This window comes from Saccopteryx bilineata, chromosome 12 (genome assembly GCF_036850765.1).
Source record: "Saccopteryx bilineata isolate mSacBil1 chromosome 12, mSacBil1_pri_phased_curated, whole genome shotgun sequence".
Classification (NCBI taxonomy): domain Eukaryota; kingdom Metazoa; phylum Chordata; class Mammalia; order Chiroptera; family Emballonuridae; genus Saccopteryx; species Saccopteryx bilineata.
Window position 1 is genome coordinate 40970754 of NC_089501.1, and position 13678 is coordinate 40984431.

General features: G+C 39.5%; 1 protein-coding gene across 2 annotated transcripts in view; it reads left to right on the forward strand.

Annotated features, from left to right (window-relative positions):
* The first annotated feature begins 2581 nt into the window (after positions 1 to 2581).
* The window catches only part of ADGB (androglobin), a 132781-nt gene continuing 121684 nt past the window's right edge, over positions 2582 to 13678 (forward strand). For both annotated transcript variants that reach the window (XM_066248069.1, XM_066248070.1), the window contains exon 1: positions 2582 to 2688. In XM_066248069.1, the coding sequence (XP_066104166.1) occupies positions 2615 to 2688 (74 nt within the window). In that variant the 5' untranslated portion in view covers positions 2582 to 2614. The remainder of the gene's footprint in view (positions 2689 to 13678) is intronic.

Here is a 13678-nt window from a genome sequence, read left to right on the forward strand (position 1 = left end):
GGGAGACACCTGCCCCTGGCTGTCTTGAAGATTTACCAAGGGCACCATATAGGACCATGCTTATTAGGTGCATGCTACATCAGAAAATCTTGCAGGGGAGACATTCTTGCAACTGAACCCCCACCTCCTGCATATTGTTACATGACTAACTGCACAGACTTTTTTTTTTGCCCCTTACACCATTACTAAGAGTCCCCAAACTCTATAAAAACTTCCTGCACCAGGAGAGTGTTAAGGCAGTTCTCTTGAACAGGAAACCTCTGCCTTAACAAGTTGCTGCAATTTGAATTAAAGATGTGTTCTTATACCTACTCGGTTGTTGCCGCTTGAGAAGTTGGCAAAAGGGGACATCAGATGACATGAATCCTAGCTGTTCCAGTAACAATACTAGAAAAGAAAAAAATTAATAAGCATTTTATAAGTTTTACAAAATTTTTTATTATGTTATTCAATCATATATCAACTACCTTGTTTTTATTGTAATTTAATATGAAAAAACAGTCTCCGAGTATATGAATGCTATGTTTGGCTTACGCTGGTCATGCCTCTAGTCCAAACTCCACCACTAAGTACTATACAACTTTTGGCAAAACACTTCTCTTCTCTTGGGCTGAGGTGTGTAAGAAATTTCCAAACTTGTAAGATTTTTAATGAGTTTATTTTAGCCAAATTGTCAACAATTGCCTGTAAGCAAAGTCTCAATGGATTGAGAAAATGCTCCTGAAAGTGGCAGTTTCATCACTTATTTTATACATTGAATCAAAGGGGAACACGTAAGGAGGTTACATGAAATTGACTGGTGATAGATTAAAGAAGTGGGGAAAAACCAAGCAAGGAAATCTCTGGGATTGGATGAAAAGTATATATACTGAAAAACTGTATGTATTGAAACTTCTTTTAATAGGCAGGCATAAGAGAGTTAACAGTTAGCAATTAAAGAGATAACAACAATAATAAAGGGGTTTGTTGGTTCCTGCTCTGGTGGGATGCTCGAAGCAAGAAAGGAAGATGACCCTTTCAAAGACAAGTTATCAGGCACATTATTGAAGATGCGGAAGACAACAGGCAGTCTCTATTACAGTAAGCATTGACCTCTTTTAGAGAAAAATACCTCTCTAGGACATGACTACCCATCATAAACTGCTTTTAGTTAGACAGTTTTCATTTCAGACCGCCCTGTGTGGCTTAGGCCTCTGAGTCTGCCAGGTTGCCATGCAGGCTTCCCCAGAGCTTGTCAGATTCAGCACGCAGCCCCTTTTCCACCCACACCTATAAAGTACGGACTAGCTGTTGATCATCTGACTTCAAAGACTTTTCTTCTCTAATATCTTGGCATCTCACAACCATTAACTATGGCTTCAGGGATGGCCTGGCTCAGGATGAGACTCACCTGTCCATGGTTTGGTTGCTTAAAATTGTGCTACTTTTACCGAGGGCTGGACAGTCATTAGAACAGTTGAAAGATTTGCTTTGCAGAAGCTGTTTTTCCCTGTAGAGTTGGGCCTCTTGAGCATGGCCCAGGCCCAAGAGTGGGATGTTTCTTTAAACAATGATATTTAATTATGTTTAGGCTCATGGAGGAGGCCAACTGGAGACAGGGGTTCTAAATCTCAGGCTTACGCGTGGCCAAATCTCTCCGAAGTAAAATCGTATTTGGTTAACACAACATTTTGTTTTGTTTTAATGAATTTTAAAGTTCTTCTAGCCTAGGTATTTCTCAGCTTCATTCATTCATTTATTTGCCTGCTTCTTGAAGACGTGAGCTAAGGTCTCTGAAGCAGAGGCCCGCATGTGATGGGCTTTTAATTGTGTCCTAAATATTTTACATACATCTTATTTATTCTCAAAACAGAATGGAGAGTTAGGTGAAGTATCTCCTGTTTACAAATGAGTAAACTGAGACTCAAAAGGAAGAACTCGCGCAAGGCAAAATACGTAATTGATGAACGCCACACAGACTGGCTGAGCATTAAGCTGAAACCTAATAGGTGTTGGGGCGCTTTGATCGCGTCACTTTTGGCGCCAGTGTCTTTTCAGGTGAGTGACTCAAAGGCCACTTGGATGTATTCTCTCATAAAAACAATTAAGACACCTGACTTACATCATGGACATCAAGCCTTAAGCGACTAAAGGTGTCATAATATTGCCTTCTGTGCAGGGATCGATCCCCTCGAACCCTCTGCATTAAAACCATTGGCAAATTCCGTGTCCCCATAATGTGTCTTTAGTTATTTTGTAAGGAACTTGTCCAGCGGAGAGAAGACCTGGGGAGAAAGAGCCTCGCATAAGCAAACGTTTTCAAATAGCTGAAAATTCAATACAGAGTCCATACATCTAAGTCTATGGTTCCGAAGGTCAGACCCCTATCAATCCTGTCATGCCCGATTCCTCCGCAGATACCCGACCCTGGACCTCCCCTGGGTGCAGAGACCCGGGTGCCCCGCCTTTGCGCCCGCGCTCGCGGTCTCAGAGCGGCCGGGGCAGAGCGCGCGCAGCCCGCGGCACCGCTGCTGCAGGACGCGCGCCGCGGTCTCCTGGCAACGGCAGACGCGGAGCCGGGGACTCGGAGTTGTTCATCAGTCCCAGTTGAGCCCAACCTGGGTCCGTCTCGGCCATGACCTCCAAACAAACCAAGAAGAAAGAGTTGCATCGTATCAACTCGACGCACACTTCAGAAAAGTCTAAAGAGTAAGGGATATGTAGTTCATGTTACTAATGTTTATTCCAAGAAAGTATACAGAGCCTACCTAGCTCCTGGAATCTATATGCCTCTCTATCCTGAGGTGTTATATGTCTTATTGTTACTATTATTTCCTTTGGTCTTTTTTCCTCTCTAGAAATACCCAATCATTAATAGCACAGTCTTTGGGTTATTATTCGAACATACAAAATTGCTAAAATTTATTCCGGTTGTGGGAGCGCTCTGGGGGCGTGCCCTCTGCTAAGCCTGCCTGCGTGGATCATTCATGTTCTTCTGGCCATGCTTGTGAGGGTGGTGGAAGGCAGACAGTTCATTCTTTTTAACTGGATCCCCACATTTTGAATGACTACTTCTTCATCTCCTTACTTGCTTTAAAAAATCCCACATTGGACTTCTGCTCCGATCCCTAGTATTTTTGCCTCTGTGAACTCCTCTCTCATGCTCATTTCCACCTCTGTGATTTCAGATTCTCGAGTTCCTAGTTTTGTTCTCTTTCAGCAGGCTCTGGCTACCTGTCAGATAATCCATTCATTTTATTAACTTTATTTTCAGATATATATCACATATATAAGTGAATTTAACAGGATTGCTCCCCTGCTGTATACCAATGCAAGTGAGGTCATTTGAACTTTTTCTAATGGCTTTCATTTTTATAGCTACAAGTCCTACAAGGGCTTACAAGATCAGGCCCCTATTACCTTTGTGACTTTACCTCCCCCTTGTTCACATACTAGCCTCCTCTTCACTCCCTGGAATACCCAGGGCTTGTTTCTACCTCAGGGCCTTTGCACTTGCTGTTTCTTCTGTTGGAAAGCATTTCCCTCCAGATTTCCATGGGGTTTTCTCCTTCATTTCCTTTAGGTGTTTCCCTAAATACCATTTTCTCATGTCAACTTTTTTTGCCAATTGGTTTAAAATTACAATTCCTACTTTTTTGCCCAAACCAAAAAAACTCCCTGTTTTCCTTTACTGCTTTAATTTTCTTTAATAATTTTTTGCTCATTTACCGTGTTATATATTTCACTTTTAAAAATTATGTTTATTTATGCATCTTCCTAATAGAGTGTAAGTTCCATGAAGGCAGCAATTTTTCTTTTCCTATTTTATTCTATTGAAACCTTAATACCTCAAGTGATTCCTGGGTCATGCATAGGAGACACTCAAAAATGTTTATTTAATGACTAATGACAGCAATTACATAAGAGATTATAACATAATTACAAAAAGAAATTTTAATACATTAAAAAAAGACCATAGTTAATGATGCTTATAATTAATGCATATTTAAGGCTCACAACTCTTGAGGAACTTGGGGAAAATCTTTGACTTCAAAGAGTTTATACCCTGAAACAGACGAGACTGTTAACTCCTATAAGAAAATGACCAAACCAGATACCATAAAACAGTACATGGCCTTGTCTTGTGATGGTTGAAAATGTTCCTGCTGCTAAGACACTCTTTTCCCTGGGTGTACTTCTCATTTCTTTTTGAGATGATAACGTATTTTCTAACATATTTTCTTTCCCAGAAAATATCTGAGTTGAATTATGTCAATAAAAATGTATCTGTATATTTTTGAAAATGGAAGAGCAAAGGCAAATTGTTATACAGAAGTTTTGGTTTTTCTAGAAACCGTTTACTGAGCATTAAACATCAAATCACTAGATTTTGATGTAGTATTATATGATAGTTGTCAAATTCATTGTAAATCAAGTTTATCCTCTAAGTTTTACTGAAGAACTAATCATAGATACCAGCCTAAATCATAACTAAAAGATAAATGTCACACAGCATGGGGCCTTGAGGTCCAAGTGTAGAAGGCACTACCATAACTGTCATTTGAATACACATAAAGTAGGTTTTATATGCCATTTTATAGGACCTTATAGTTGTACATTCAATAAATGCAAATAACTCTATTTAACATGGCCTTGGATACAGAAATGAAGGAAAAAGTCTGCAGTGCCTTGAAACTGGCCATTCTATGGAATCTTATTCTCCAAGACTACCATTTGTAACGTACATCTTTTATTCCCTAAAATTACATGGCCGACTGGGGACAAGGACCATGTCTGGCTTTTGCTTGACACAGTGGCTAGCATATAATAAGCTGTTTCTTAACTGAGCTCACAGTTTAGCCACCCAACCTGGTTTTCATTCCTTCTGAATTTGAGTGAGACCCAGTTCTCCTTCCCTTTCTGATCTGATTCGCCATTGGGCAGAGTTAAAAAAAAAACACAAAACTAAGATATTACAAACTGAGAAAGGAGAATTGTCTATGTATAGTTGTGACCAAATTAATAAGTAAATATGGCTTTTACTCCCACAAAAAAATTATGCTGTGTAATTGAGCTGTCAGTTTTTACATCAGATCATCACATTTTACATTTCTACTTTACACATTTTCTATTTGTATAAAGAATAGAATTCGTTACAGGATTCGCTCTGACACCACTTTTGTGATACTGGACCTGTCATTCTTCTATTTTCACGTCCAATTTTCTCTTCTTTAAAAGAAGAGCCATCTAATTAAAATTGCTCACGATCCAACATGTTCTGTCCTCTCTTCTCTGCTTTATTTTTTCCCTGCAGACTTCCATGACTTCATCATATTTGTTTGTTTGTTTATTACCACGACTGGGTGGGTCCATAATAAGTGAGAGAATTTTGTTATATTTAAATATTTGAAACTTTGAATTATATGTCATGGAGAAACACAGATGGTTTTAAATATCAAAATGATGATTTATGAAGCATCATTTGAAAATTGCCTGCATGGATTTCATGCTGCATTAAAAATCAATGTAGCCAGACACTGGTGGTGGTCTGAGATAATGGGAGCAGGCCTGATTCTGAGAACTCTCCACAATAGCTAGGAATATTTATAGAGGCAGGGTGAATGGCTGCAGAGCAGACCTGTAAGGTGATTGTGGCCAAGGCCTACAAAACCTACATTTCTGATCTTCAGCTGTCACAGTAAACTGGACTGTGATGTGCAGGTGATGATGCATGCCACCATTGTCTGAGAAGACAGGCAATGAGAAACTGTGGATAAAAATATAGTTACAATTTTCTGAATGCTGTGCCTTATTTATTTTTGTATTCTCTTCAGGGCCTGGCACAATGTGTGTGTAATAATGTGTGTGTGATTTAATTGAGTTGAACTGGAAACCCGGCCATAAAACCCTCTGACTCAGAACCACAAAGACACCAAAAGCCAGAGAGAAGAGGCCCTGGCGGTCACCCCTGGCACGCAGGGCAACTCTTGGCGTGGATTAGGGGATCATAGAGACGTCACCATTCTTAACTATAAAAATCTATCCAAAAAGCCCTGTTTAATGAGGATAGATATACTTACTCTATTAGTCTTATTGGGGTCTAACACCAATTCTCCTTTTGAAGTAATGTTAATCTGCGCATCTGTTTACTCATTCATTAAAATTTGACACAGTTAAAGAATCATCTCTAGCAGTAAAATCTTTTATTTTTAGTCACCGAATTTTTGGTTTGTTTAGTTTTGGTGGTAAAATGGTTTCAAATTTATTCTGGCATTTTTAAAGAAGTTAGATTGAAAAGAATTAAATTTATACACTAATGGAATTTGTACTTCATTATTACCTAAAAACATAATCAAATTTATACTTTGAAATTACTAGCATTGTTGTTAATGTTTTTAGATGAGGAAGTTAGTATTGCCTCAATCAAAAGTGATCATTTAAAAATATTTTGGCCCTGACCAGATGGTTCAGTGGACAAAGCATCAACCTGGTGCACGGTAGTCATGGGTTTGCTCCCCAGTCAGGGCACATACAGAAGCAACCAATGTGTGCACAACTAAATATAACAACTAAGTGGAACAGTAACTTGGTGCGACTCTTTCTCCCCCCCCCCCCATCTCAAATCAATGGGGAAAAATGCTTTTCATTGACAATATTTCTTTGACATTTTCAGGTCACAGATTATTTAAGTCAAAGAATTAAATAATCTATAAACTGGTTATACCACTTGATGTGAGTTGAAATTTTTAAAAACTGTATTCAAGATGGATTAAACATATACATTTTCTGTGATTTGTATAATTTGTATAATGTGAAAGAGTCAATGAAAATACTACTCAGTTTTCTTACTTTCACGCTTGACAAAGAAGATATATGTATATGTTGTCATAAGAAGTATCCAACCAAGTGCTTTCAAATTTTATTAACATTCTTTCCCAGGGTAGGTCCAGGTTAATTAATCCCGGATTCAGGGGCTATAACCATGCTAATTTGTATAGCTGAATTAACACATAGTAAAGTTTAAGAGTAAACTTATATTTATACAGTATTTGGTATATTACTTTTTGCTGGTATCAATATAAATAGGATAGTCTAAATATTTTGTAATGATTTTTTTTCATCCTTCCCACCTGATGAACATCAGAATTACATATATTACTTCCGTTATAGGTCACCAAAGAGCAATGTGCCCTTTCTGCCCTCATTCTGTTACTCTCAGCCTTCAGTCCAGGGTAGGTGGCGGCCACCCTCAGCTCCCACACACAGTCAGAGGTCGGGGTGAACTAAGAGCTCAGCTCTCCTTCTCTTCACTTCCTACAGCATTTGTTTCTGCTTAGAAGGGCACTCAGCAGAGATCTCCATTGCATCGGAGGGGAGGAAGTGTATCCAGGTTAGTTATCAGTGAATGAAAACACGGCAGGTTGTCAAACCTTCTGGATGTCTTGGCAGCAGGAGAGAAAGCAGGGAGAACAGTGGAGTTGTGCCTGCTTTTGCCTAGGTATGAGCACACACAGTGAGACTTTAACCAAGTAAGGTGAAGGTCAAAAGGGAAGGCTGTACCATGCATACTGCCAACAGAGCCCTTTCTGCATACTGTTATAATGGATTAGAAATTAGAGGCAAAACCACATTTGTCCCACCTTGGAGCAAAGTCAAGGGGGACATTTAGAACTTGTTTCACCATAAACAGAGAATGAGCACATGATGGAAATAGTTTGGAGTTGTGTGTAAAAACAGAGAGGGGAGAGATTAATAGGAAACTATGCCTGTAATAACCTCTGAATTGTGGTTAACGTCATCATGGAGACTCATGTTTTTGCATACCATGTTTTTTGCTTGCTCTTTATAAATACCAACTTTGCTGCTGGAAGGTGTCATATCCTGGGAACTGGCAGAGCGTAAGGTCCTAACAGCCTTCCTACACTGGGACACGAGCGGAAGAAGCAGCTCCGATTTATTCTTTCCTTTCACTCAAGAGAGTTCAGCTGCCTGCAGAAAAACGTGTCACTCCAGCGACAGCTAGATCGTCCTGTCTCGGCGTTCTCCTTTCTCTCCATCTGCCCCTGTTTCTTTCTTCTCCTCGCCTAATGAAATCATACTCCAGTGGTCTTATTTGGCTTTCCTTTCTTTTCTCATTTGCTCATCTAAAACAATCATTCCTGATGAAGATGACTGACTTCGCCTCTGTGGTCCTTATCATGCACTTGAGCGGAAGTCCACTTGGATGTGCTCATCCATTCCGAGTTAAATACTGTATTTCCCCATGTATAAGACGCACCATTTTTTTGAGAAATTTGGGGTCTAAAAACTGGGTGCGACTTATATAGTGGTTGTAGTTTTTTAACTTGCATTTCCTGCTTTTTTGCACTTGTGTTTGTGCTCATTGTTGAAAGCTGATTTGTTATCAGACACGGATGAGGACAAGCTAATGAATGGGAATTCTGACAGTGATGAGGAGTGGTATGAATTTTAGATGAATAAAACTTAAGTTCAATAACTTTATGTAATACATTTTTTTTTCAAATTTTGGGCCCCAAAATTAAGGTGCATCTGATACGTGGGAGCATCTTATACATGACGAAATATGGCATGTCCAAAATGGAGGTCATCATTTTCTCTCCCAATGTATATACTGACGTGAGCAAAAGTAGGTTTAGTTTTGAGTACACAAAACACAGCATAAACTTTACTTTTTCTTTTTTAAAATTTTTATTTAGAAAATTAAATTGAACAGGATAACATTGATCAACAAGAGTACATAGGTTTCAGGTAAACATTTCTATAGCATTTGAACTGTTGATTATGCTGTATACTCATCACCTAAAATCAACAGAGTATTTCTGTATTATTATTTACTAACTATTGTATTACAACTGTAAACCTACTTTTGCCCTCTCTGTATTTTCCCTGTTCATTTTAGACTTTAGAGCATCTTATTATGTCAAGAGAGCAAGTCAAAAGAGCAGCCAACCTACTTTTGCCCTCTCTGTATTTTCCCTGTTCATTTTAGACTTTAGAGCATCTTATTATGTCAAGAGAGCAAGTCAAAAGAGCAGCCAACCTACTTTTGCCCTCTCTGTATTTTCCCTGTTCATTTTAGACTTTAGAGCATCTTATTATGTCAAGAGAGCAAGTCAAAAGAGCAGCCATGTTTGACTTCCCCTCTTCTCTGCTCATCCTATCCAGTTGGTTTCCATGTTTTATTCATTTTTCCCTGTGAATTGTTCCTCTACTCTGCCTCAGCATTCATTTTCTTCCTCCACATCCACTAGTTTGGGCCTTTATTTATCCGGGTAGAACCGCTGAGAAAACATTCTAACTCCCTTGCCTTCAGTGAAGGGTATTTCTTATCTAATTTACTTTATATATAATACTCTGAGCAATCTTCGTACATACAATTCCAGTGATAGTGTGTTACTCCTTTGGAAAAAAAGAAAAAGTGGCAAAGAAAGAGACAGAGACAGAGAGAAAGCGCTAGCTGTCAGGGCCCTGACTGGCTTCAGCTCCCTCCTGCTCTCTGTCCCAATCAAACACTGACAGGCTATCGACATTCTTCCCCTTTTCTGCCTTTGTGCCTCTCCCATTCTCTTTTTAGTTGCTCTTGCTCAACCTCCAATTCAGTCCATATTTTAAGACCTGTTCTTTCATGAAGCAGTCATTTGATTTACAAGGTGGAAGCCGTTTGCCCACCTCTTCTGTATTGCCTAAGTATATACTTTGGTTTTAACTTTTTTTAACCCTTTCAGTTGGACTTTGCATTTTTTCTATTATGTGTTTATTCACATTAATTTTGTTATTTGAGAATAGAAATTGAGTCTTATTGATCTCTGTATTCACACAGCATAATGTATTGGGAAAAAATATACAATATTGTACTTTTTAAAAAATTTGTATTGACTTAAATTTATTGTATTTACATAGATTCAAGTGTCTCACTGAATATATCTCCCCCCACCCCCATGTTTCTTCCCCTCGACATCCCCCTTGGCCCCTCCTCCCAACACCTTCCCCCCTTCCTTCCAGGATTTGCTTTCCTGCTCTCTATAACACTGTTATGTATATATAATTTCACTAATCGCTTTCCCTTCTCTGACCTCATCTTCTCATCCCCTTTCCCTCTGACTGCTTTCTCTCTGGTCCCTTTGATCCCGTCTCTGCCTGTATTCCATTCCTCAGTTCACATTGTTCATTAGCTTCCTCAAATGAGTGAGGTCATAGGATATTTTTCTTTCTCTGCCTGGCTTATTTTACTTAGCATAATAGTCTCCAGGTCCATCCACGCTGTCACAAAAGGTAAGATTTCCTTCTTTGTCACAGCCACATAGTGCCAGGGTCCAGCCCCGGGGGGAATCCAGGGGTCCCACAGGAAGAGACGGCATCGGCACAAATCCAGTGAGAGAGCCGAATTCTTTTCTTTCTCTTTATTCTCTAGTTAGCATTTACTGCCAGGCATCTCTGCCAATGGCTGGTCTAACTTTACTTTTTATGCACACACACTAAGTTACAATCACATGATATTTTGAATACATCATTGTTTTAGTTTCACTATGGTTACATATTTCCAGATAACAGTTAATTCATATCTATAAACTATAAATCAGGTGGTAAGTTATTCAAAGTACAGTTATACAATAGCAATAACAATATTGGTACAAACTTCTAAAAGATTAGTACTAATTAATAACTCTACTTTACTGTTGTTGTGAGTCAAGGGCGCAGAGAGAGATTAGCAGACGAAATCATCAAGGACTAGCAAAGGACCACTGCTTGCTCAGGCAAATGGCCTTGAGTTCATGCAGTGTCCTAATTTTTCTCACAAGACTTCAAAAGGCTTGTTTATTAAGAAATTGTCATAACATCAAGAGTAACTTTTGCTTAAAGATATATAGAGTGCACCTGCAAGATAGCTTAGTAGCAACATAATATCAGAAGGCATTAATTGCTATTGCTTCTATGGATCCCACCACATTCCTCTCCTTATTCTTGAAAAATACAAAAATCTCATGAGAATGTTTTACTGAGAAAAGCCCAGCAACTGCCTTCAGTCACAAAACAAGTCTCTTAACAAAACATTCTTTACTTGCCGGCTGTGCTCCCATCCAAGGCCACGCAACGGGCCACTCCGCTACACCTTACCTAAGATTCTATTGTCTAATCAAATTTTATTTATTTACTATATTCACACACTAGTTAAGTTCTAACTATATTCTTCTTAGAGTGTACCACTATCTGCAGATCAAATAAGCAAGAAGAAAGGAAAGTTTCTCTATTCTATCACATGAAAAGGCTAGGGAGGAAAGATGATGAATTAAGTGAAGGCCGAAAGGTGCTCTGTGCACAGCCACTGTCTCCTATCCATTTACAAGTCACAATCTATTCTTTCTAACATGATTAATAAGAAGAAATTCTCCTACAAACTTAACCCTTTACGAGGGATATCATAGCCAGCCTCTTATGTTTATGAGCCCAGTTCAAGGGGCTTACAGGCTTTTCTGTGGAACTCACACCCTCTGTCTCATTTTCAAAGAAATTACTACGAATCTACAGGGAAAGCACAGTACTATTATCCCTGTGCCGTAAATAATAGCACACACCCAGAAAAGGGGGGATATAAGGCCAGATTAATTCAAAAAGTCAAAGGGGGAAGTATCGTTGTGCCTTTCCTTTCCTGTGACTTTGTCAACCCACAGCTATTAGTCTTCACTGCGGTGACTTTATCAACCAGCAGTCATTGGTCTTCTTCTGCTGTGACTTTGTCAACCAGCAGTTATGGATCTTCTCCTGCTGTGACCTTGTTAGCCAGCATTAGTGGATCGGCTCCCGTCAACATAGTATTCCATTGTGTATATATACCACAGCTTTTTAAACCAGTCATCCACTGACAGACACTTGGGCTGTTTCCAGATCTTGGCTATTGTAAACAATGCTGCAATAAACATGGCGGTGCATTTCTTCTTTTGAATCAGTGATTTGGCATTCTTAGGATTATTCCTAAAAGTGGGATAGCTGAGTCAAAAGGCAGTTTAATTTTTTGAGGAATCTCCATACTGTTTTCTACAGTGGCTGTACCAGTCTGCATTCCCACCAAGCAGTGAAGGAGGGTTCCCTTTTCTCCACATCTTCATCAGCACTTATTATGTGTTGTTTTGTTAATAAGCGCCATTCTAACTGGTGTGAGGTGGTATCTCATGGTCGTTTTAATTTGCATTTCTCTAGTGATTAGTGATGTTGAACATTTTTTTCATATGCCTATTGGCAATTTGTATGTCCTCTTTGGAAAAGTGTCTATTCATTTCTTTTGCCCATTATTTGATTGGATTGTTTACCTTCCTGGTGTTGAGTTTTACAAGTTCTTTATAAATTTTGGTTATTAACCCCTTATCAAACGTATTGTCGAATATGTTCTCCCATTGTGTGGTTTGTCTTTTTTTTTTTTTTTTTTTTGTATTTTTCTGAAGTTGGAAATGAGGAGGCAGTCAGACAGACTCCCGCATGCTCCCGATCGGGATCCACCCAGCACGCCCACCAGGAGGTGATGCTCTGCCCATCTGGGGTGTCACTCTGTTGCAACCAGATCCATTCTAGCACCTGAGGCAGAGGCCACAGAGCCATCCTCAGTGCCCGAGCCAACTTTGCTCCAATGGAGCCTTGGCTGCGGGAAGGGAAGAGAGAGAGAGGAAGGAGAGAGGGAAAGGTGGAGAAGCAGATGGGCACTTCTCCTATGTGCCCTGGACTGGAATCAACTGGGGACTCCTGCACACCAGGCCGACGCTCTACCACTGAGCCAACCAGCCAGGGCCTGGTTTGTCTTTTTATTTTGTTCATAAACAATATTGTACTTTTAAAGTTAAATGCCCAAATAAATGGTTCTAATAAAACCAAGAGAATAGCCTGACCAGGCGGTGGTGCAGTGGATAGAGCGTCAGACTAGGATGCGGAAGACTCAGGTTCGAGACCCCGAGGTCACCAGCTTGAGCGCGGGCTCATCTGGTTTGAGCAAAAGCTCACCAGCTTGGACCCAAGGTCGCTGGCTTGAGGAAGGGGTTATTCAGTCTGCTGAAGGCCCACGGTCAAGGCACATATGAGAAAGCAATCAATGAACAACTAAGGTGTCACAACGAAAAACTAATGATTGATGCTTCTCATCTCTTTCCATTCGTGTCTGTCTGTCCCTATCTATCCCTATCTCTGACTCTCTCTCTGTCTCTGTAAAAAACAAACAAACAAATAAAAAATACAAGAGAATAAAAGGTCAATATTACAATCCAGCTTTAACAATTCTGAATTTAAAAATTTTTTAAGACTGCAGTTTATTTCTTTACATACTTATTTCTGAAGAGTATGGCTCAGAATGCCTCTAACCAAATTAAGTCAATTGTGTAATTCTATTCATGTTTTGATTACTTCAGGGTATTAGCAGGCACTGCTTAAGAAGTCATGCTGATTGCACATTGCATAAATCAACTGTGTCCCACTATGAATAAAATTAAGTCCTTACCCTGAACAACATGCTTGAGGAAAACAATGGAAAAATTTCAGAACCTTGTCTTATCGCAATTCTAACATTCTTACAGTGAAAATGATCTAATTAAAGAATATATAAGAGTGTGTATTGGCCTGACCTGTGGTGGCACAGTGGATAAAACATCGACCTGGAACGCTGAGGTCGCCGGTTCAAAACCCTGCACTTGTCTAGTCA